Source organism: Sceloporus undulatus, chromosome 1 (assembly GCF_019175285.1).
Source record: "Sceloporus undulatus isolate JIND9_A2432 ecotype Alabama chromosome 1, SceUnd_v1.1, whole genome shotgun sequence".
NCBI lineage: Eukaryota > Metazoa > Chordata > Lepidosauria > Squamata > Phrynosomatidae > Sceloporus > Sceloporus undulatus.
The window spans coordinates 2,696,385-2,722,152 of NC_056522.1; the positions used below are offsets into that span (position 1 = coordinate 2,696,385).

Below are 25,768 nucleotides of genomic sequence, written 5' to 3' on the forward strand. Positions count from 1 at the left end.
CTCAGTCTTCAGTCCAGCCCCTGATGACGCTGGGCCGGCCTGCTCTCTCCCTCAACGGCCGAAAGATGACAGTTATGGAGGGAGGGCACTCAGTCTTTAATATATCCATTAATACTGGACTGGCAGGAGCCACGGTTACATCCACTGACACTGTATCAACTGTAGCATCCAATTCGGACTGAATCGGAGTGATTTTATCTGCAAAATGATGTGCAAATTCTTCACAGCGAGCCTTTGCGTGGTCTGCATTTTCTACCTGAGGGTGAGTGTGTAAAAGGCCCCTGACCACTCGGAACAGCTCTGCTGGCTGGCTCCTTGCAGATGCAATGCTGGCAGCAAAAAATAATTTCTTTGCTGCCCGCACTGCCATAGAGTAGGCTTTCAAATAGGCTCTAGCTCATGTTCGATTAGATTCACTCCAAGTCTTCCACCAATGTCGCTCTAGTCTCCTCCTCATTTGCTTCATCAACCTCAATCCCTAGAGAACCAGGGGGCTGGTTTGGCTCTACTCCGTGAGAGGGGATGCTCAGGAGCGATTGTGTCCACCGTCCTGGCCATTTCCTCATTCCAAAGGCTGGCCAGGGCGTCAAGAGAATTGCCTGCCAAGGTGACAGAAAACTCCCCAAGAGCCCTCAGGAATCCATTCGGATCCATCAGCCTCCTGGGGCAGAGGTTCTGAGTCCCAGTGAGTCTAAACCTGACCAGATAATGATCTGTCCATGATAATGGAACTGTGGAGAGTTCCACCACACCAAGATCATCATCATCCCACCCAGTACAGAAAACAAGGTCCAGAGTGTGACCAGCAGCATGAGTAGGGTCAGATACTACTTGGGACAGACCCATGGTTGTCATGGAGTCCATGAAGTCCTGAGCCACTCCTGAAAGAGCCCTGGTGGTGCAGTGGTTCAATGTCTGTACTGCAGCCACTCACTCAAAACCACAAGGTTGTGAGTTCAAGACCAGCAAAAGGGCTCAAGCTCGACTCAGGCTTGCATCCTTCCGAGGAGGTCGCTAAAATGAGCACCCAGATTGTTGGGGGCAAATTAGCTTACAGTTGTAAACCGCTTAGACACTGCTTAGGCGGTATGAAGCAGTATATAAATGAAGCTTGCTTTGTTTGTTTTGAAAGGGTAGTCCCAGCATGGATGTTGAAGTCCCCCAGCACTAATAGACATGGAGATTCCAACACCAACCCCAAGACCACCCCGGTCAGCTCAGGAAGGGAGACTGTTGTGCAGCAGAGTGGGCGGTATACCAACAGAATCCCTATTCTGTCCCGGCTACCCACCTTTAAATAAACACATTCAAAACCCATAGACTGTGTGAGGGGCATCTGGTCAGGGGGATGGAATCACGATATACCACTGCAACTCCATCTCCTCGCCCTCCAGATCTTGCCTGCTGCTGCACACAGAAACCTGGTGGGCAAAGCTGAGATAGATTAACTCCTCTATCCTCATCCAACCAGGTCTCTGTTATACTTGCCAGGTTAGCTTGTTCTTCCAGGATCAGGTCCTGAATGGCAGCTGTTTTACCATTCACTGACCTGGCATTCAGCAGCAGTAGCTTCAACCCAGGGAGACTGTCATCAAGGCTATCCATGCTATTTAAACTGGGAGACAGCTTGGGGACCACAAGCACCCTCTTGAGCTCCCCTCTTCCTTGGTGTTTTAATTGTCTCCTCTCTCTCCGTAGCTACCTCTGCCTTGAATGACTCCAATGGCTGCTCCCTGACTCTGTATATCCCCTCCTCCCTCAGGAAAAAACATCCTTCCTATTAAATTGACAGGAACAGGAAAAGCAAAACAAAACAAACAAGGACAGGTAGCTAATAAATCTGAATGTTGTCTGGTGAGTTTCCTGTAGAAGTCCCAGCCTTATACCTCAGGCAGGCAAGGCAACTGTGTAAATGGCATCTAGTGTCCACAAACACAGAAGAACACAACAGGGAACCAGGTAGGTCAGATAATCTCTGACAATTCCTGGAAGGCAGGGCAGGGAATTTATGGATCAGCAGCTCAATGCAGCTACTACTTATAGTCACAGAATCATAGAGTTGGAAGAGACCCCAAGGGCCATCCAGCCCAACCCCCTTCTGCCATGCAGGAACTCACAATCAAAGCATCCCCAATAAATGGCTATCTAGTCTCTGCTTAAAGACCGCCAAAGAAGGAGACTCCTCCACCCTCCAAGGGAGCATCTTCCACTACTGAACAGCTCTTATGGTCAGGAAGTTCCTCCTAATGTTTAAGTGGAATCTCTTTTCCTGTAGCTTGCATCCATTGTTCTGTGTTCTAGTCTCTGGAGCAGCAGAAAACAAGCTTGCTCCAGCCTCAGTGTGACTCCCCTTCAAATACTTAAACAAGGCTATCGCTTAAAGAACTGCTGTTTCTTATAAATCCGCTGACACCTCCTGGAACCCTCCCTTTGTTGTCTCCATTCAGCAAAGGTAGGTAGGGGTAAGTTGTCTTCTGTATCTGAATGGAAAAGACCCTCTGCCAGAGCTGGTCCAGCTTTCTGGTCTGTCTCTGAGATGTGTGGCTCTGGAACCTCCTCCTGCTCTAGTTCAGCAGCAGGTCTCAGCAGATCCAATGCTTCAATCTCTGAATCAGAGTCGAGGAAATTTAGCAAATGGGAGGAATATCTCTTAAATTCGAATGAAAAGAAAGTGGAGCCAAAACGCATTCACTTAAAAGTTGCTAGTTTAGCGCAATTATATGAATACGCATTGCGTTCAAACTGGCTCCCCATTGCCCGAAAATAGCATGCCATTGCCCAAATTTGCGTGTGGCAGTCTATCACACAATAACGTGAAATCACATGATTGAGTTCGGACTGACTTCCCATTGGCCGAATTTGTGTGTAGTGGGTTATCACGCAATAATGTGAAACCCCATGATTGCCTTCAGATTGCCATCGGATTCTACTTTCAATTCCCCTTGTCTGATAAACTCCCTGGTTCATGTTCTGGAAGCAGGGCATGACAATTAGCTGGAACCCTGCTGGTGCCTTTTAAAACACATCAGTTCCCCAATGGAGCCGTTGGGCAGGTTTGTCCAATGTGTAACATCTGCATTAATTTCAACATTGCAAAAACAGAGTTGCACATGTGCATCCAGAAGCCTGTGCTTATGCCATAGAGATGCATTTGAGGATGCACATCCACACATACATCTGGATGGGCATTGGGTCCTCTTCCAACTGTGGGCATGTCTACATGGGTCAATTAAACCAGTTTCCCCCTGCCCTGACCATAACCTGTCTCCACAATGTAGGGCCAGTGACCTGCTTAATAGAGTCCATCCATCTAGCATGCAGTCTTCCTCTTTCTACTTCCCTCCACCTTTTTTTAGAATTATTATTTCACCCCAATGAATTCTGTCTTCCCACAATGTGGCCAAAGTACGACAGCCTCAGTTTCATCATCTTGGCTTCCAGGGAGAGTTCCAGCTTGATCTGTTCAAGGACCCATTTGTTGGTCTCCTTGACAATTCATGGTATCGTCAACACTCTTCTCCAGCACCATATAGAATCACAGAATCATAGAGTTGGAAAGGACCCCAAGGACCATCCAGTCCAACCCTCTTCTGCCATGCAGGAACTCTCAATCAAAGCAGCCCCAACAGATGGCCATCCAGCCTCTGTTTAAAGACCCCTAAGGAAAGAGACTCTGCCATAATCTCCAAGGAAGGAGTGTGTTCCACTGTCAAACAGCTCTTACTGTCAAGAAGTTCTTCCTAATGTTGAGATGGAATTTCTTTCCCTGCAGTTTGCATCCATTGCTTTGTGTCCTATTCTCTGGAGCAGCAGAAAACAAGCTTGTATTGATTGTATATGATTCTATAGTGGTATGAATGTTTCCCAAACTTTGGTCTTCCAGGTGTTTAGGTCTTCAACTCCTAGAAGCCCTAGCCCAGTTTGGCCAACCATCAAGAATTTGGAAGTCCAAAACATCTAGAGGACCAAAGCTTGGGGACGGCTGCTCTAAAGGCACTAGATCCTGTCTGATCTTGGAAGCTAAGCAGAATAATCCTTGGTTAGTCCTTGGATGGGAGACTGTCAACAAATAGCAGGTGCTCTTGGGTTTTCTTAGGCAAGGAATAATCAGAGGTGGTTTTGCTCGTTGCTTCCTCTGAAATAGAGGAAGGAACTGGCAAACCCAACTCTGTTAACTCCTTGCCTAGAAAACTCTACAAAATTCATGGGGTCCCCATAAGAAAACAAGCAACGTGAAGACACAGACACAGAGTGAGAACCCTGGAACAGTTGTATTAACATGTCCTCAGAACAATGCCATTTCTTCCTTCTTGAACAAGGATGATTGGAGCTAAATATACAGCAGAAGTCCAAACATTATGTTGGCCTCTTCAACCTTAAATAAACACAGAATGGACAGGGATGTCGCCGTGGGGGGGGGGTTCTTGGGGTCTGGACCCCCCCTTCCATTAGAAAAATGAATGGTGTGTGTTGCTGTGCCGCTGCACCCAAGCCCCATTATAATGTCTGGACTTCCTAAAATCCTAGCTATGTCCCTGGAATGGATCTGATTTGCTTTTTTTTTTTGGTGCATAAATAACACGCTTGGAAGGTGGAATGATGCCTCTATGAAAGCCTAGAAGTAATCAAGTGTGCAAAAGGCTTAGGAAAATGGACTATTTTGAGCCTTGTACTGTATCACATGCTTCTCAGGCTGGAATGGTCTTGATGTATGGATGCCAACTACATCTCCACCCAACCTGAAGTTCAGTAAAGGCCAAACTCTGCCAGCCTAACTCCCTTGGAGCTGGTAGCATCAGTGATGATGATGAGCCACCTTTTCTCACCTAGGTTGACAAAGGAGAAGCTTCAGGGTGCATCTGCACTGTAGAAATAATACAGTTTGACAGCACTTAAACTGCCATGGCTCCCTCTGAAAAAATCCTGGGATTTGTAGGTGGCGAGGCACCAGCACTCTTTGGCAGAGAAGGTTCAAGACCTTGTAAAACTACCAATCCCAGGATTCCATAGGATGAAGGTACAGCACATAAAGTGGTGTCAAATTGCATTATTTCTACAGTGTGCATGCCTCCAGAGAGCTCCTCTAGGATTCCATAGGAGGATGCAGGCATGGCCGTTAAAGCATAGCACTCTGTTTGCAGAGTGTGACTAGGTCCCTGCACAAGCATGTACAGTGTCAGTGGGGAAGTGAGTCTACTCCAAAATGGGGTCCAAACTCCACATTTCAGTCTGATTGGAGGACAAGGTTGAGAACCTTCTACAGTTCCTTTAAAGTTAAGAGATTAGGAAAATTGAGAGTGGGTTTATAACCCCACCAACATGGGAATCAGTGACTATCCCAGGATACAGGTTGCAAAACCATTTGAAAGAGCTGATTCCAACCAGCAGAGCTTCTAGATGCAAGGATAGATTCACATAATCATTGATACAATCAGAGAATCCAAGAGTTGGAAGAGATCCCAAGGGCCACCCAGTCCAACCCCGTTTTGCCATGCAGGAATACACAGAATCCTAGTGTTGAAAGAGACTCCAAGAGCGAACCAATCCAATCCCTTTCTGCCAGGCAGAAAGACACAATCCAAGCCATCCCTGGGACAGATGGCTATCTAGCCTCTGCTTAAAAACACTCCTATGAATGCAGACTAGCATTCTCTTGCCTCCTCCCAAAGCAGATCTCCATGGCTGGGCAAGAGACCAAACTGTTTTCAGCAACAAACTCAGCACAAGAGGCTTTGCTCTGGCAGGTTAAGTGGGGCCAACGGCTTGGATGGCTCCAAGCCATGGACACAAGGCGGCCTGGCTTGACAGCTCCACTGTTTGGATTGCAAAGGAAAGCACAATGACTTTCCACTCCCTTTCCCAAGGGGGTTATGGCTCTGTCCGTAAATTAAGCCGTAACCACCTGCAGCTCTTGGACTTTCCATCTCTGCTGAAAGGGGATCTTGAAGTTGTTTGCATGCGTCTTCTCAAGCACAGCATCCTGGGCTTTGTTCCAGAGAAACATTCATAGAGTTCAGCTTCTGAGTGTGGACAGATCCGTTCCTGGTGGAAGATCTCACCTGCCAGAACAGCAACTCTGGCTGCAGCTTCATTGCAATTTGACACTGCTTTAACTACCATGAGTGCATCCTATGGAACCCTGGGATTTGTAGTTTGGTGTGGCTAAAAAAAACCCTTACAAATCCCAGGATTTCATAGCATTGAGCCGCGGCACTTAAAGCGGTGTCAAACTCCATTAATTCTACTGTGTAGATGCAGACTCTGTCCTCCCACCTGCTCTACACAATGGAACCGTCACAGAAATACAGATTTACTGGGGTCAGGGGACCAGTCTAGAGGGAAATGGCATACCTTGCATTTTCATTTCCATTTGTTTTCAACTTGGAACTTGTTACTGCAATGTGACCTATTTTATAATAGAAGGTGTTTATCTTAAGCTTAGGCGTATATTTTATTTAGTCAATTTCAACTATGATCTTGCAACTGCATGAAAGCGTGGATGTTGTTTGCAATGTTCGTTGGACTAAGCAAAAAACGATTACTATATCTACCGTATATACTTGTCTATAAGTCTACAAATTTATGCCTAAAAATTGATCCCAAAATCTGAGGTCGACTTATTTATGGGTCACTATGGAAAAATGATAGCAGCTCTTTCAGATTTCCCCATGCGGCGTAGAGAGGAGTTTTGCAAGCAAGAGCCAAGCAGAAAGAGTCCTGGGTGAGTGAGTGACATTGCTGTTTGTTTAAGAGTCCCTTTCCCACCCGCGCGACTGGCTGAAACCAAAGCTGAAACGAAGAAGCAAAAACCCTCAATGAGAGTCTCTCTTGCCATATGCACACAGACACACACTGAAGGAGCCTCCAAGTTTTACCCTTGACTTATCCATTGGTCATGGTATAATCCATAATTTTGGGCCCAAAATCTGACCTTGACTTATACATGCGGTCGACTTATAGTTGAGTATATATGGCATCTATCTATCTATCTATCTATCTATCTATCTATCTATCTATCTATCTATCTATCTATCTAGTATACTCATACACTCACACTCTTTGTTGTTAGTTGCCTTCAAGTCGACTCTGACTCATGGAAACCCTGTGGATGAGACATCTCCAAGATTCCCTTGTGCTCTGCTCAGACCTTGTAGATTCAAGCCTGGTGACTCCCCTGACTGAATCCATCTATCCGGCCTGCAGTCTTCCTCTCCTTCCTCTGCCCTCTACCTTTCCTAGCATTATTATTTTCCTAGTGATCCATGCCTTCTCCTGATGTGGCCAAAGTACAACAGCCTCAACTTGTTCATCTTGGCTTCCAAGGAGAGTTCTGGTTTGAGAAGGTTAAGAGGGGATATGATAGCCTTGTTTAAATATTTGAAGGGATGTCATATTGAGGATGGAGCAAGCTTGTTTTCTGCTGCTCCAGAGAATAGGATAAGGAGTAATGGATGGAAGGTACAGGGAAAGAGATTCCACCTTAACATCAGGAGGAACCTCCTGATAGTCAGGGCTGTTTGACACTGCCTCAGCGTTTGGTGGAGTCTCCTTCTTTGGAGGTCTTTAAACAGAGGCTGGATGGCCATCTGTCAGGGATGCTTTGATGGAGAGTTCTTGCATGGCAGAATGGAGTTGGACTGCATGGCCCTTGTGGTCTCTTCCAACTCTATGATTTTATCTGTTCAAGGACTTATTTGTTTGTCTTGTTGGTCTTCCACAGGATCTTCAGCACTCTTCTCCAGAACCACATTTCAAATTAATTGATTTTCCTTCTGTCTGCTTCCTTTCTCGTCCAGCTCTCACATCCATACATGGGGATGATGGGGAATACAATGGCCTGAAGCATTCTGACTTTAGTACTCATTTGTATATCTTTACTTTTCAGGATCTTTTCCAGTTCTTTCTTATTTTTTGACTGGTCAATGTTTGACCCTTCGTATGGGAATTCTTTGACTATTTCGATTTTGTCAGTGTCTAGATTTGAATTTATGTATTCTTTCTGTGGTCATTATTTTTGTTGTATGTTCAGCTGAGAAGATGTGACTACACTCACCCAGTGGTTTCTGTGACCCTTATATTAATTATATGATCTTATAATATGTTATATTTACTAGTGACTTGCACCAGCGGTGGCAGTCGGCAAAGCAGACACTGCTCCGAAGTGCTCCAAATTGTCCTGCAAAATCCAGAGCAAAAGGTGAATTGCCAAAATTGTAATCCCCCTCACAACCTTTGAGCATTGAATGACTCTAGAGACCAAGGGTTCGAATCCCAGCTCAGCCATGGAAATCCACTGAGTGACGTTGGGCAAGCCATGCTCTCTCAGCCCCAGAGGATGGCAATGGCAAAGCCCCTCCAAAGAAACCTGCCAAGAAAACCCTGTCAGGTCACCTTAGGGTCTCCGTTAAGTTGGAAATGACTTGAGAGCACAACAACAGAACCATGTTTTCATCAGGTTTGTTGGGGAAGATCAGGCCAGGAGAGGTTACTTGGTTAACTATATACTTAACTAAGTAGCTGGCATAGAATTATGGCAGGACTTGATAATGACAAGATGGGTTCATGCATCACAAATAACAGAGCAATGGAATAACAATAACAACACTTTTTGTATACTCATAAAACTATATTACATGCTTGGATATACGGTTGGTCCTCCATATCCACCAATTCCTTATCCGTGGATTCAACCATCCACAGCTTGAAAATATTCAAAGAACATATATAACTCCCAAAAAGCAAACCTTGATTTTGCCATTTTATGTAAGAGACACCATTTTACTATTGCATTTAATGGGGCTTGAGCATCCACGGATTTTGGTATCAATGGGAGGACTTGGAACCAAGCTCCAGTGGATACCAAGGGCCCACTGTACATTACAGAAGTCCCAGATTTTTGGTATCATGTGATAATTCAATATAACAAGGTACTATTCAAAATCCTTCCAAACGTCCTCCATTAAGTTGACATGGGATGTATTGAACGAATTCTATGTAGTCCAGAAAACACATGGAGACAGCAAATCTGGAGTTAGTGAACCATTTTGTAGTTCTTATTTGCAGACAGATCGTCTTAATTAACTAAATATATGCCAACAAAGAAAAACACTATTTATACAAACAAACCACTTACCACCAATTTTTTGAATTTAATCAGGAATATTCGTTGTGGCGGACTTTTGGAAGAATTTTCAAAAGCAATTGGTTATATTGTATAATGTATGATGACATGATACCTAAAATTTTGGATTTCTCTAATGTATATCCACACATGTAATATATGGGGTTTTTTTTTGGGGGGGGGGGGTTGTGTGTGTATGCGTGTATGTTATGTGCCTTCAAGTCGTTTCCCACTTATGGCGACTGTAAGGCAAATCTGTCATGGGGTTTTGCCATTGCCATCCTCTGAGGCTAAGAGAGTGTGATGTGCCCAAGGTCACCCAATGTGTTTCTGTAACCTAGCTGGGATTCGAACCCTGTTCTCCGAAGTCACAGTCCAATGCTCAAACCACTACACCACGTTTATATATTTATGAGTCAGCAAAAAGTGTTATTATTGTTATTCCATAGCTCTGTTATCTGTGATAACTGTAACTGAGGGATGTGCTGACTTTTGGGGGGGTTATGATTTGCTGCAGTGTGCACCTCATTCACCATATTAGGGCTTGCTGTCCGCGTGACCTCAAGTCTGTGTATGGCAAGCCTGCGTATGATGCAGGTATTTTATCAGCGCGGGTGGACTTTTGCCTCTCCCTAGACCCGCTGCTCAATAAACAAGTATGGATATCTTTTTCTATATAATCTGCTAACTTATTTAGCCATTCTTGATTATAAAGGGTACTCACACTTTTCTACCATGGGTACTCATTTTACCCACCTACAAAAGAATGGGAGACTGAGTCAGCCTTGGAGCCCTGAGATCAAACTCACAACTTTGTGGCTTCAGATCTCCGCTTTGTATGGTTACCACGGGGAGAGTTAAGTGGAAGCAGCAAGTGGCGATTGCTAACAGAAGTCCAAAGGCTTGTAGTCCAGGCAAGGCCATAACTCTGACCACTTGCCACACAGTTATGTCAAGTCTGTACAGAAACCAAAGTCCCATGAGCCATTCCAGTTGCGTCAAGAGTTTGCTTGGCGAGAGAGAGGCAGAAAGTCCTGCTGCGTCTTATCTGCTTTCAAGCTGGAAACAGTGCAAAAGTTAAGTGTTTTATGTTCAATGCGTTCCAAACCGAGAAGGGACACATGTTACGTAAGGAAAACATGTGCTGTCGTTGGGCGTTCCGCAGCCAAACCATGTAGGTCATTAAATGTTTTGTTTAAAAATGTGTACAATGAACAAAATGCTTTCTTTTTTAGAAGCAAATGGCTACTTTTAAAGCTGCCAATGATTTTGGAGGCTGCATGCCGATGCAGACAGAGGTAACAACACATGACTCATGAGTACCCATTGGCTTGTGCAGGTGCACTGCAGCTCATGCCACCAGTAGATTCAAACAATGGTATTTTTCTCTGCTGTTCCAGAGGTTCAGACCAGGCTTAATGGTTTTCAGTTACAGGAGGGCAGATTTCGATTGAATGTTAGAAGGAACTTTTTGACAGTAAGGCTGGTTTGGCAACGGAACCAATGGCTTAGCAAGGTGATGGGATCTCTTTCTCTGAATGTCTTCCAAAAGAGGCTGGACAGCTTCTTGCTGGGGATGCTTTGGCTGGAGATCCTGTACTGAGCAGAGGGTTGGACTCCATGGCCTCTAGGGACTCCCTTTAGGATCCCATGACTCTATAAGCCACGTTTCAAGCTTCATTTGGGTAGCAGTAGATGTGGGTGACCTCAGATGTTAGTGGGATGATGAATCCATCATGGTTTTTAGTCTGAACTTTATACAATCACAGATTAGGAAACCGAGTTATTTCCCTGTAGTTCAGACTTGCACCAATTCTACTCGGTGCAGTTTGCCGGGGGGGGGGGGGGGGGGCAAACAAAAAACCCATTTAAACTGGTGCATTTGGCACCGGATCACTTAACAGTTATTTTTTTACAACCACAATGATCCACATCTCTAATTTGAGTAAGCCATCAGATCGATTTGGATCGTACAGCCACTATTCAGGAAACGGAGGTGCCTCCATTTTAATCCAGACCGGTGGTGGATGGGAACTTCAGACTGGAATTAAATGCCATGAAAAGATTCTCTGCCTTAAAACATAATGAATTGATTCTGAATTGATTCATGGACGCATGCAAAAAACATAAGTATGACTGGGCCCGAGGTTAGCTGGGCCACCTGAAAACCAGGAGTGGCGCAACTCCCAAGAATGAAAGGCTCATGCTCTATCTGTCTATCTAAGAAATGTTGCCATCCAACATTTTGGAGGGTGTCCATTGCCTGGGTCTGGATGAAATGGATGAAAATGGGTTTGTCTCTTGGAGGGGGGAGGGAGATTTCAGAGTGCAACCCCCCCCTCTCCTTGCAAGAGTATATAAATCTCCCACTTCCCTAAGAGACACATGGTCCCAATTAAAGGGAGCTGATGATATCTTGGTGCAGCTGCAGGGAAGGGAGAGCTTGTTTTGCTAAGCAAGCCTGTTTATTTCTTTTTTTGCAGATTTTCCTTTCGGTACAGGATTGGGGGGAGGTAATGGGCTTAATAAAAACAAATACGGAGAGGAACAAAAGCCGTCCAGATTTCTTGGATCTTACGCAAAAAGGGAGTGGGGGATGGAATTAGCACACCAACACACACAGACACACAAACTTGTGCTAGTTCTGGACAGAGAGGCTGAGGGAGAGAGCATTCACACACCTCTCCAAGCATCAAGGAAGTTCATTTTTGCTTTCTAGAAGGACGAGGAGGGTGGAAAGGCCACTTTGTGGACTATAAATCCTGAAATCTGGAATCCCCTCCAAAACTACTGTATATACTCATGTATACATCTAGAAATTTGAGAGGCTGTGCAGATGGGGTGAAAGGGCTGGCAAGATGCCGCCCCTTTCTGCCCTGGATGGAGACCATGCCAACCAAATGGCACAGACTCCAGGAGGCCTAAAAAGAACCCTTTTTAGGCCATGCGTGGGGCACCATTGCCGCAGTCATGCGTGATGATGACCTCTGTGTGGCACAGCACTGTTTGGGTGCTGCACTGCATGGACATCATCACTCTGTGCCCTGAGTGGATGGGGTCATGGCAAGATTGTGCTGGGCACGTGTGAACGCCCAGTACTAGCTAGCCCTAATTTTGGCCCCAGGCCAGCGTAAAGCACCCATTTCTACCAGGCCTGAGTAAAAAAAAATGACCCCAAAAACCCAGGTCGACTTATCCACGGGTCAATGCAAGTGGTGTACCTTAACTCAAAATAGGATCCTTCTCTGTCTCTGAGTAGAGCGACAAAAGGTAAGAGCTTAGTCCATCCTAGGAAAACCTAAAAGAAATACCAACCTCCTCTTTTCTCTCCACTGTCACACTGCTTCTGGCCTTTCTGAACGCTTGGACAGGAAAACAGAAGCACTCTTTGGCATCATTTTCCTTTCCTTCATCCTTTACATCCTTTGTTCCATGCCCTCGACTTATATATGGGTCATATCAAAATTCCTAATTTTGGCCTTAAAACCTGCCCTTGACTGATACATGAGGTAGAATATATACGGTATATAAAAATTCTGCAATTATTTTTGGAGCAACAACCCCCCCCCCCCCCCCCCCCCTTTTTTTTTGCACCTAAAACTGAGATAAAGTTGGCCATCCACATTTGCAGTTCTGACATTTAAGGCCTTGATTATTTGCAGATTTTATTAATATGTTATCTCTAAGAATCCCTAGGGCTTCCAGAGAAATTCTGCTAGAAACTGACCACTGAGTTGTGCCGGAGGATGTAGAGAGCCGTAGAGAAAATAAATCTCTAGACATTTGTAGGTCCTCCAGTGTGATTTTTTGTCAACTTTGGCAGACGTTGACCATAGAGTTGCACTGAAGGACCTAGAGTTTCCTAAAGAGGTGGTCTCTCATGTTAAAAAATATATTTTTTATTTGCATCCCCCCCCCCACACACACTTTCACGAGGGTCCTGTATATGCGTATCAACACAAGCTTCTTAGGAAACAAACCCAAATCCAACACTGCCTGATTTGCTCCAAACCTGTGCCTAAATGTTTGCTAAGGACCCTGAGTTGATCTGTTGGTATCTGAGTTTCGAGGGGATTGCAAAATGTGGGGATTTTTTGGTTGCAAAACAATTGCACAAGTTTGGAAGGGATTCCAGATTTCCAGATTCGTAGTTTAACAAAGCTCAAAGAGGCCCTGATTGAGTTAAGGGGACTCTTTGCAGCTGGCATAATATTACACTGACAAGATGGCCCTAGGCCTAGCGATGCTGATCTTTTAATTATTACGTGCTAGTTGCAATAATGAATCATTTTGAAAACCATCCTTCTGCTGGGTAAGATTAGGTGAAGTTTCGTGCATCTTTTTTTTAGCACCCCCCCAAAAAACCCACCAACAACTAAAGTTATTTTTCATGCAAACCCCGTTTTTAGCCCAAAAAACAAAAATGTTGCACTGAAATTTCATACAACAGTGTACAAGATACTGTTGAAACTAGATTAGATCCAGTCAATCATTTATTGAATGTTGACCCAATATATAAGCAAATTCCACAGAGTCACAGATCTACACTGCAGAAAGAATGCGGTTTCATAGAATCATAGAGTTGGAAGAGACCACAAGGGCCACCCAGTCCAACCCCTGCCATGCAGGAAATCACAATCAAAGCATCCTCAACAGATGGCCATCCAGCCTCTGCTTAAAGATCTCTAAGGAAGGAGACTCCACTACACTCCGAGGAAAGAGTGTGTTCCACTGGAGAACAGCCCTTACTCTCAGGAAGTTCCTCCTAATGTTGAGCTGGAATCTCTTTTCCTGGAGCTTGCATCCATTGTTCCGGGTCCTAGTCTCTGGAGCAGCAGAAAACAAGCTTGCTCCCTCCTCAATATGACATCCCTTCAAATATTTAAACAGGGCTATCATATCACCTCTTAACCTTCTCTTCTCCAGGCTAAACATCCCCAGCTCCCTGAGTCGTTCCTCATAGGGCATGGTTTCCAGACCTTTCACCATTTTTGTCGCCCTCCTTTGGACACGCTCCAGTTTCTCAATGTCCTTTTTGAATTGTGGTGCCCAGAACAGGACACAGTATTCCAGGTGGGGCCTGACCAGAGCAGAATACATTTACTTCTCTGGATCTAGACACTTTACTTCTATTGATACAGCCTAAAATCGCATTGGCCTTGTTAGCTGCCGCATCGCACTGTTGACTCATGTTCAACTTGTGGTCTACTTGGACTCCTAGATCCCTTTCACACGTAGTTTCATTCAGCCATGTGTCCCCCATCCTATATCTGTGCTTTTCATTTTTCCGCCCTAAGTGCAGTACCTTACATTTCTCCGTGTTGAATTTCATTTTGTTAGCTTTGGCCCAGTTTTCTAATCTGTTCAGGTCATTTTGAATCTTGATCCTGTCCTCTGGAGTATTAGCTATTCCTCCTAATTTGGTGTCATCTGCAAATTTGATAAGCGTGCCCTCTATTCCTTCATCCAGGTCATTGATAAAGATGTTGAATAGCCCTGGGCCCAGGACAGAGCATTCTGGGATCCCACTGGTCACTTCTCTCCAGGATGAAAAGGTGCCATTGTTGAGCACCCTTTGGGTTTGGCCGGTCAACCAATTACAAATCCATGTAATCCTTGTCTAGTCCACATTTTACAAGCTTGTTTGCAAGAATGTCATGGGAAACCTTGTCAAAGGCCTTACTGAAATCAAGATATACTATATCCACAGCATTCCCTTCATCTACCAAGCTGGTCATTTTATCAAAGAAAGAGATCAGGTTTGTCTGGCATGACTTCTTTCTCTGAAACCCATGTTGACTTTCTGTGATTATGGCATTGCTGATACTGCTTTCATTGGCATGGCTCTAGTGCTATGGAATTCTGAGATGTGTAGTTTGTTTTGGTACCAGAGCGCTCTGACAGAGAAGGCTGAATTGTTCAGAAACTACAAATCCCAGAATTCCACAGCATTCAGCCACAACAGTTAAAGCAGTATCAAACTGCATTAATTCTGCAGTGCGGATGCAGTCCTAGTAAGTGTGCCTGTGTTTCTACCAAGAAAAACCAAAACCTGGAGACCATTAGATAAAATTCATGGGAAAAGAAGGAAAACAAGCCTCAGGATGCTGAAGAATGGCATTAAATATTTTAAATATGATTTTACATTCCATTATGTTATTTTTTAAAAAATATATTATTTGTATAGCCCTCAGAATGAAACACATTTGGGATTCTTTATTAATTAATTTGATCATTTAATTAGCAAAATGGTCAAATAATTCAACCATTAATTTAATAAGCAAAATTATGGAGTGGTTCAATAACTGTTGTAATAATTTAACAATGAAAGGATTGACAAATTTAATCTCTCTGGCTTTGCTTCGCGAATGAAGATTCAGGAAGGACTCATCCCGCGCTTTCTATAAGCGCGTTGGTGACTAAGGCCTCATTCACACTGGTGGCATTGCTCTGGAACGAACTGGTCAAATTCGGGGGGCTCCTTCCCGAATCTCTCCGGAAGCAAGTGCTGACTACCAGTCAGGGGCATTTTAACACGAATGCCCTCTTGGAGAATTCGGGTTTAAGGTGAAGGTGCCTGGCTGTCAATCAATGTTAGTTCCGCGATGGTCATAGGTGACGTTTCCAGCACTGATAGGGGTATCAGAAGTGTGCTTTCCACCCCTCCCCTTTTTTAAAGGACCAGGCACCACTTGTCAAATTTAAAAACCTCTGGGAATATGCTCCTTCAATTGCCGCTTATTTAGGCAGAAATCCAGCCGTATGGCTGGGCTTGACACAGATGGAAAAGAACAGGTTGCTCACCTGTAACTGTGTTTCTTCGAGTGGTCATCTGCGAATTCACACAAATGGGTTTATTCTGCGCCTGCGCAGCAATCCTCAGAAACTTTTAGAATCTCTAGGCAGAAAGCAATGTATCTTTCTGCAACTTTTTGGCGGTAGCTCCGCCCACCCATATATAAGGCCCCTGGTGGTCCGCTCCTCTTCCGTTCCGAATGAGCCGCTAATCAGCGCGGCAACAAGCGTTGTCAAATGAGCAGACACTGAGGGGATGGATGGGCGGGTTTGTGTGAATTCGTAGATGACCACTCGAAGAAACACAGTTACAGGTGAGCAACCTGTTCTTCTTCGTGGTCTCTGCGAATCACACAAATGGGTTTAGACTAGCGAGCTATAGTCAGTGGAGGAGGGAGTGTCAATAACCAATAAATCACATAATCAATAAAGTATGTAAACCAAACAACTGTGTTATTTATTAACCGTGTAACAAGTCTATTGCATGGCAGAGAGTAACACTGCCCTCCGAAAGGCTGCATCATGCCTGGCCCTTGAGTCCAGTCTGTAATGCCTAATGAATGTCAATGGCTGGGACCAGACAGCTGCCTTACAGACATCCTCAAGGGGAATCCCTGTCAAAAAGGCTGAGGATGCGGCTACTGCCCTAGTTGCATGGGCTCTAACCTGACCTGGTAGAGGCTTTCCAGCCAGTTCGTAGCAGAGGTGGATGGTGCTGGCCACCCACTTGGAGAACCTCTGCGGTGACACCGGCAGCCCCTTCTTGGCTTCGGAGTAGCACACAAAAAGTCTCTCCGAACGTCTGGAAGCAGATGTCCTGTCCAGATAGAATGCCAGCATCCTGCGGACATCCAGGGCATGGAGCTGATGCTCAGAGTCTGTGGTCGGATTAGGAGCCAGAGTCGGCAAAACAATGTCCTGGTTGATGTGAAAGGCAGACACCACCTTTGGCAAGAAAGTGATGTCTGTACGGAGCACCACCTTGTCCTTATGGAAACGGGGGAAAGGATGGTCCATCCTCAGGGCACACAATTCACCAGCTCGGCGGGCTGACGTGATAGCTACCAGGAAGGCCGTCTTCCAAGTCAGGAGTCTCAGGTCCGTGGTAGCTAAGGGCTCAAAGGGCTTGGACACCAAATGTGCCAGGACGGTGTCTAGACTTCACTGCGGTGTAGGGTCTAGAATTGGTGGGTGCAAATTGTTGAATCCCTTAAGGAACCTCTTTACGAGAAGATCCCCAAACAGAGAAGGCCTGTCCTGAAATAGGTAGTGAGATGAAATGGCAGACAGGTAGCACTTGATAGAGCTCAAGGAGAGACCTGCGTCTGCTAAGGTCATGAGAAAGTCCAGGACTACAGGGATGGAGACACGGGATGGTGGAATGTCCTTTGCTTGTAGAAAGGTTAGGAACCTATCCCATTTGTAGGCATAGGACCTCTGTGTGGACGGTCTCTGTGCTGCCTTGATGATATCCTGTACACCAGATGGAAGCGTCCTCAGGATAGAATCCTCCATGCTACCAATGGGAGAGATTGCATCTCGGGATGGTGAACTTGTCCGTCGTGGAGCGAGAGCAGGTCGGGCCGGTGCTCCAGACGGAGATGGTCTTGTGCTCGTTGTAGGAGCGAAGCGAACCAGGGCTGTCTGGGCCACCACAGAGTTATCAGGATTGCGTCCGTGTGGTCGGCCAGCATCTTCGAAAAGACCCGTGTGATCAGAGGAAAGGGAGGAAAGGCATACAGAAGGCCTTGAGTCCATTTGAGCTGGAAAGTGTCCCCTTCCAAACTCGGCTCTCTGTACCGTGAGCAGAATCTTACGATGTGGGCGTTCAGCCTGGAAGCAAACAGGTCGAGGAGGGGGGTTCCCCAGCGATTGAAGAGTTGGGACAACACCTCTGGATGTAGTCTCCACTCGTGGCAAATGGAGGGTGACCTGCTGAGTTGGTCTGCAAGGTCGTTCTGGTCGCCAGGCAGGTGGATGCATTGTAGCAGAATCTTTTGTGCTATGCACCATTCCCAAATGCGGGTGGTGACTGACAACAGAATCCTCGACTTTGTACCTCCTTGTTTGTTTGTTGAGGTAGTACATAACGGTGGTGTTGTCGGTAAGAAGAAGCACCACCTTGTCCGCGAGGACCGACTGAAAGGCTCTGAGTGCTTTCTCCATGGCAAGCATTTCCAAGACGTTGATGTGGAGCGTAGCTTCTGCCGGTGACCACTTGTCCTTTATTGTAAGGTGCAGTGTGTGAGCGCCCCATCCTTGCAGGGAGGCGTCCGTAGTCAAAGAGATATCCGGCTGAGGGGGTAAGAATGGCATCCCCACACAGACATTGTCGGATTGGAGCCACCATTGTAAAGACCTCTGTACAGTCCTCGGGATGGTGAGCAGCTTGGTGGACGTGTCTCGTACGGAGTCGAACACAGAGAGGAACCAAGATTGAATGGGCCTCAGACGTAGTCTGGCCCACGGTGTGACGAAAGTGGTAGAGGCTAGATGTCCCATGGCGACTTGTACTGCACGGGCCTGAAGACGCCTTTGGCGGAGGCAGGGCTGCAGAGATGCACAGAGGGCTTGGAACCTTGCCTCTGGAAGGTATGCCCTCATCTGTCGAGAGTCCAGCGTTGCTCCTATAGAGTCTATTCGCTTGGTAGGAGTCAAGTTGGACTTGTCGAAATTGACCTGTAGTCCCAGTGCTTGCAGCAGGGACAGGGCAAAATCCAACTGCTTGAGGAGGGTGTCCTTTGAGGATGCTGCGAAGAGCCAGTCGTCCAGGTATGGGAAGACTGTGATGCCCCTTTGACGCAGGTATGCCACCACGGGCGCCATGCACTTGGTGAAGACTCTTGGAGCTGTGGAGAGGCCGAAGGGAAGGACCTTGTACCGGTAAGCCTGGTGTCCGACAGCGAAGGCGAGGAACCTGCAGTGGTCCTCCAGGATCGCTATGTGAAAGTAGGCATCTTTTAAGTCTAGCGTCACGAACCAGAGGTCTTCCTGTAGGAGTGGTAAGATAGAAGCCAGGGTTACCATCCTAAATTTTTTGTAAACAATAAAGTCATTGAGGGCCCGAAGATCCATTATGGGTCTAAGGCCAGAGTCTTTCTTCGGTACGGTGAAGTACCTGGAAAAAAAGCACCGCTTGAACTCAGAGGGGAAAATGGGTTCAATGGCGTCTTTGTGTAGAAGAGTGCGCACTTCGTCAAGAAGGGTGTCCGAGGGGACAGTTGAAACAAAGGCTCCAGTTGGTGGGAGCTCGGTGAACTCTAGGGCATAACCCTTATGGACGATGTTAAGTGCCCAAGAGTCCGAAGTGATGGCGGCCCAGGTGTTGAAGAAAGGGCTCAGCCTGTTGGACGTGACGAGGTGCGCGGGAACACATCAGAACCTCTTCTTGCCCCGGCCATCCTTCTTCCTATACCCTTGTTGGTATCTGGGTTGGGAAGATTGACGCCTGTCTGGCTGGGGAGCAGGCGACCGGGAGGATCGGCCCTGAGGGTTACTGTCCTGGTGGTAAGGACGGTCCTGGGGCTGAAAGCGGTACTGGCCTCCTGGGTGCCAGGGGCGCTGACCGGGATACCTCTGGCGGGGGGACTTGGATGGAGCGGAAGACATACCGTGCTTTCTAGCCGCGGTCTTCATCCGGTACCTGAAGCTAAGCTTCTCGTCCGTGTCCCTATTGAAGAGGCCCGAGTTGTCAAAGGGCATGTCTTCAATAGCCGCCTTCGCCTGAGGGGTGAGGTCTGAGGACCAAAGCCATGCATATCGGCGGAGAGCTATGGAGCCAGAAAGGATCTTAGATGCACAGTCCGTGGAGTGCCTGGCAGAGATGATCTGTTGTCCCACCATCAGGTGGATCTCATTCCTGAGAGCCGCCATCATACGCCTCCTGTCATCGGGCAGGTCAGCAATGGTGGGGTCCATCTTCTCCACCAGGAACTGGACGTAGGACCCCACGTAAGCCGCGTAGTTGGTGATTTTGAGGTCGAGGGCCGCCGAGGCGTAGAATTTCTTCGCCAGACCGTTCAGCTTCTTGCTGTCCTTGTCGACAGGCGAAGAAGAGGTCTTGGGGGCGAAGGTGGACTGGGCACCTTCCACAATAGCTGAATTCAGCTTGGGATGGTGTGACAGCCAGGACGGGGCCGACGGAGTAACCCGGTACAGGTTCTCAATCTTGCGAGACGTTGACGGGATGATGGCTGGGGAGTCCCAGGAACGCTTCGCGATCTTTTCCAGGGATGGGAGGTAAGCCAAGGCTGGAGGAGCTGGGGCCGAGCCGTGGATCCTCCTCTCCACCGGGTCAAGGGCATCATCTTCCGGATGGGCGACTTCCAGCTTGAGAGCATCAGCCATCCGTATGACCCTATCGGCAAAGGCCCGGACGTCGTCCGTGGGCGACGGGACAGAAGGGCCTTCAGACACAAACGGGGCGTCCTCATCCGAGATGGGAGACACGGAACGAGGAGAGCCCGAGCCGGATCTCGAGGGGGATGGGCTGCGCCGTCTAAAGAGAGGATTGGATGTCCCAAGATTGTCCCGGTTGTCCCGGTGGGAGGTTTCATCATCCGGGCGACGGATCCATGAATGAGCACGGAGGTTACGACGCAGACAGGACGGGTCAACCGGGATGAGGTACTGTCCCGTATGCTGGTCGTGAATGAGATCCGGGAACGCCTGGAAGAGGTCCCGATCATGCTCTGTAGGGGCAGGATGGTCTGCAGCCAGAGCCTCATCAGCTTCGGTACCTAGCGTAGCCCGGTCCCGTGAGGCAGAGCGTGGCCTTCTCCTTGGTGAGGGCGAAGGAGATTTTGACCTCGGCCTTTGAGGAGAGAATGGAGCATAGGAGTCCCGGAGCTCTCCTTCCGATTCAGAATCCACATTCATAATCTGTAGGCTATCTGCCGGTACAGAGAGGTGACTGGTGAGGAGGACTCTGGGTTCGAGCGGCACCATCCGGGAAGGGGCCGGTAGAGACGGAGTCGGGGTTTTCACCGGCTCAGCAACAGGCGATGTCGACGGTACTGGCCTTGACTCAGGCAGAGGCACTGAGACTGTGCTTGGGGGCCCCTTACGGCGGCTCTTAGAAGGCGGCGAGGACAAACGAGCCCGCTTCTTGTCCCGATCGGAGCGTTTATCCCCTTTTCTCTTGGGGGCTTTGGGGGCATCCGACTCCCCAGAGGCTCCAGAGCCTACAGGCTGGCTGAGAACCCTCTCGTAGAGGGCGGCCTTGAGTGTCCAGTCCCTGTTCTTGAGGGCCTGGGCGGACATGGCCTTGCAGTGGGCACAACTGCCCTGAACATGTGCCTCCCCCAAGCAGAGGACACACTTGTCGTGGCCGTCGGCCTTGGGGATTTTCACCCCGCACTTGGTGCATTGCTTGAAAGAGGCCATGGTAAGAGAAGTCTGTTCCAGTCCGAAGTCAAGCCGTAGAATCAGAGAAGGTCGTCAAGCCAAAGGGAAAGTCCGAGAGAATAGTCAAGTGAAAGTCCGAAGGTCAAAAGCCAGAGATTCTAATACACAAGAGCAAGTGAATGCTAGCGAAGTTCCTCGAGCTGCTTAGCGCGGCGGAATGAAGGAACTGAAGAGGAGCGGGCCACCAGGGGCCTTATATATGGGTGGGCGGAGCTACCGCCAAAAAGTTGCAGAAAGATACATTGCTTTCTGCATAGAGATTCTAGAAGTTTCCGAGGATTGCTGCGCAGGCGCAGAATAAACCCATTTGTGTGATTCGCAGAGACCACGAAGAAGAACCCTGATTTGTTTTAATTAGTTCAGCTCATTTTATTCATATGCCACCTTTCTCCCAAACGGGACCCAAAGCGGCTCACAAAAGATGCTTAGAAAACAACAGCAATAAATATGTACATTTTTAAAGCACAGTTAAAACACTCCATTAATATAACCAATATAATAAAATTGTGAAATCCTTAAAAATACTACCTTAAAAATGGAAAGTCATTAAGAACATATCAAAGTAAACGTTGCAATTGGAAGCATCCCTGGTTGCAAAAGTATATTAAAAAACCTTCTCCTGTATCATGTTCGAGGCATTAGGTGAATTCATATTTAAAATTCAGTTTTACCTGTTTCTCCTCCTCCTCCTCGGTCTCCTTTGTCCCCTTTCTCTCCCTTTTGTCCCCGATCACCTGAAAAATGAAAAACAAACACTGGGAATATATTTCTATGAAATACAAAAGAAGCGGCTAATGGCACAAGAAATCCAAGGGTGGACTGGCTGCTTCCAGGTCAGTGGGGCATTAAATCCATTCCAGGTTTTTCATCTGAAGTTTGAAAGAGCTCTTGCGGTGCTCAGCCCTATCTCCAAAATAGGTTATGGTGACCATGATGGTTCTGTTGGTAAGGCATACTGGGAGAGAATGGAAAACCAGTATAAGACTCCAATACGGAAATACCATGCCAATATGAATAGAAAAATGTATTGATGTTTCCTTGCTCCTTCCGATAGATGGCCAAGATATAAAAACATCCTAAGGTCCAAAACACACTGCAGAAACAATGCAGTTTGAGACCGCTTTAACTGCCCAGGATCAGTGCTAGGGGAATCCTGGGACTTGTAGTTTATCGTGGCACCAGAGGTCTCTGACAGAAAAAGCTAAAAGTCTCACAAAACTACAGTTCCCAGAATTGCATTGAGCCAGGGCAGCTGAAGCAGTTTCAAACTGGATTATTTCTGCAGTGTGTTTTGGACCAAAATCCACAAAACAGTGATACCTTTAACTGGACAAACAAAATGCACAAAATACAGGACACAAGCTTTGGAAGTTCCACTGGTCTCTTTGTCAGATCTTAAAAATCATACAGGAGAATACACACACACACACACACAAGAAGGTTAAGAGGTGATATAATAGCTCTGTTTAAATATTTGAAGGGATGTCATATTGAGGAGGGAGCAAGCTTGTTTTCTGCTGCTCCAGAGACTAGGACCCGGAGCAATGGATGCAAGCTGCAGGAAAAGAGATTCCACCTCAACATTAGGAGGAACTTCCTGAGAGTAAGGGCTGTCCGACAGTGGAACACACTCCTCCCTCAGAGTGTAGTGGAGTCTCCCTCCTTGGAGGTCTTCAAACGGAGGCTGGATGGCCATCTGTCGGGGATGCTTTGATTTGGATTTCTTGCATGGCAGGGGGTTGGACTGGATGGCCCTTGTGGTCTCTTCCAACTCTATGATTCTATGATATATATATATATATATATATATAGTTGACCCTCCGTTTTTGTGGGGGATCCGTTCCAGATGCCCCTCCCCATGAAAACAGAGGCTCGCACATATTCAAGCCCCATAGGCTTGAATGGGTCTTGTGCCCCATTGAAAATAGTGGAGGTCACCCATCCATGGATTTTTGAGGTCGCAGATCCCAGATATATATTGACGATAGCAATTAAAGTGGTGTAAACCTGGATTATTTCTGTAGTGTGGATGCAGCCTCTCATTTGGCTGAGGTCTAGGCTCCATCAATAGAAGTCTAGTCTAGTCTAGATCGAGGGAAGTAATAGCCCCTCTCTATTCTACTTTGGTCAGGTCTCACCTGGAATAATACTGTGTCCAGTTCTGGGCACCACAATTCAAAATGTATGTTGAGAAGCAAGAACTGTGTCCAGAGGAGGATGACCAAAATGGTGAAGGGTTTGGAAACCATCAAGCCTATGAGGAGAGACTTAGGGAGCTGGGGATGTTTAGCCTGGAGAACAGAAGGTTAAGGCGTGATACGATAGCCCTGTTTAAATATTTGAAGAGGCATCATATTGAGGATGGAACAAGCTTTATTTCTGTTGCTCCAGAGACTAGGACCCAGAGCAATGGTTGCAAGCTGCAGGAAAAGAGATTCCACCTCAACATTAGGAGGAACTTTATGACAGTAAGAGCTGTTCGATGGTGGAAGACTTTCCCTTGGAGTATGATGGAGTTTAAAACAGAGGCTGGATGGCTCTCTGTCCAAGGTGCTTTGATTCTGTGTTCCTGCATGGCAGAATGGGGTTGGCCTGGACCTGCCTTGAAGCCCATTGTGAATCCCAATGTGGGAGAAAGGCGGGATCCTGGAAATAAATAACGAATAAAATAGCCCTTGAGGTCTCTTCCAACTCTAGGATTCTATGATGCTATGAAATACACTCCAATAAGACTCCCAATTATCTGTGCTGAGCAATGGGCGTTCTTGTTCATAACTCTTGGCATGCCAGCATGGGTGTTTCCAACATGCAATTGTTGGGGGTATCATGAACAGCAACTGTGATTCCCTCTGGTTTTTATGCAACCACTTAAAATGCCCCCTCTGGCCCCAGGCCCAAATGCCAGGTGTTTGTTTCTTGGCTGCATGCCCACCATATGCGAGATGGCCTTGGCCCGCAGCCCTTGCCATTTAAGCATTCCTACTCCCCACTTCCAAAAAGCCCCCCTTTTGCTCTCCGATCTCTTGCTTGTTTTCATCTTCTTGACAGAATAACTTAGTGGGATGGGAAACAGCTCAGGTCTGGGGTTTGTTTGCGAGATCTTCCCATGCACACATGAATGCACACAGGGAGAGGATTCAATTCTTTCTTGCTCCGTTTCTCTATTCCTTTTAGAGCTTCTCCTGCACCTAATCACTGCAAATAAAGTCTGGGTCTCCTTTTTTAGAAAACAAAACATTTGAGATTGCAAATCCCATTCACTTGGATGCTGGAGTATTCTGAGATTTGTGATCCAAAGTCTTGCTCCATCTGGAGAGGGCACTTACTCACTGCAAATAAAGTGTTGAGTCTTTTATTTTATTTGGGATTATAAATCTCATTGGCTATGGGTGTTGGGGGATTCTGGGAGTTGCAGTCTAAAAGATATTGCCCTGTCTGGAAACAGCACCTACTCACTAGAAAGAAAGTTTTGGGTCCAGAGCAGAGCTTTTCAAAAAATTGGATTGCTATGGATGGTGGGGGATTCTGGGATTTGTGCTCCAAAACAGCTTTGCAAGACCTGAGCAGAGCAGTGGAGGACAAGGGGCCTTGGAGTGTCTCATTCGCAGGGTGGCCATGAGTTGGGGTCAACTTGAAGGCAATTAGCAACAACAACAAATGAGCTAGTCAGGGTTTGTATTACTTTTCCTGGCTTGGCTGAAAGGATCTCATCAGTCTGTAACTGGTATCTTCTAATCTTGAGCCTGAGGGGAAAATGGTCCTTCATGTGAAGGCATACACTGTTGCAATGGAGATTTCTCTCTTAGAATAAAACCCTTTCCTTTAAAAGCACACTATCGCTCACACTCCTCCTTTACATGCCTTGGCTCAATGTACATCTATCACCAAGCTGATTTCAAATACTTAAGACAGGGCTACTGTATCGCTTCTTAACCGTCTCTGTTTCAGGCTAAACATACCAAGCTCCCTAAGGGGTTGTTCTCACTTACGATTTACAACGATTTAAAATACACCGGTTTCGGTAAAACCGATTCAAAATAACACGGGTGTTATCCCGCGTTCCAAATCGCTTTTTTTCTTCGTTCTCATGTACCAACTGAATGATCCGCTTTCATTCCTATTCAAGAATGAATCGGTGTATATATAACCCGGTTTTAGCGTTATTTCGTTCGCACTCGCCTTTTTCAGCTGTCAATCAAAGCGACGTCATCATGACGTCACATTAATTCGATGTAACATACACCGATGTAGCCTGTACCTGCGTTCCCACTACCTGGCCGTTTTTAATTCGTTATAAATTTCACGGTTGTTTTTTAAAAGAGCCAATCAGGAGGCGCTTATTCGTCCTCTTCTGTGTCTCCCCATATTAACTGCCATAACTCAATGCTAGGGAATCCTGGGAATGGTAGTTTATTATGGCACCAGCACTCTCTGGCAGAGGAGGAT

General features: G+C 46.6%; 2 protein-coding genes across 2 annotated transcripts in view; both read right to left on the bottom strand.

The window, feature by feature from the left end:
• Nucleotides 1-25,768, bottom strand: part of LOC121919807 (protein FAM71C-like) — a 1,121,343-nt gene that overhangs the window by 70,540 nt on the left and 1,025,035 nt on the right. The gene's annotated exons all lie outside the window — the stretch shown is intronic.
• SCARA5 (scavenger receptor class A member 5) overlaps nucleotides 1-25,768 on the bottom strand; it is a 165,979-nt gene that overhangs the window by 20,142 nt on the left and 120,069 nt on the right. The window contains exon 7 of the mRNA XM_042448836.1: nucleotides 21,994-22,056. Coding sequence (XP_042304770.1) covers nucleotides 21,994-22,056 — 63 coding nt within the window. The remainder of the gene's footprint in view (nucleotides 1-21,993; nucleotides 22,057-25,768) is intronic.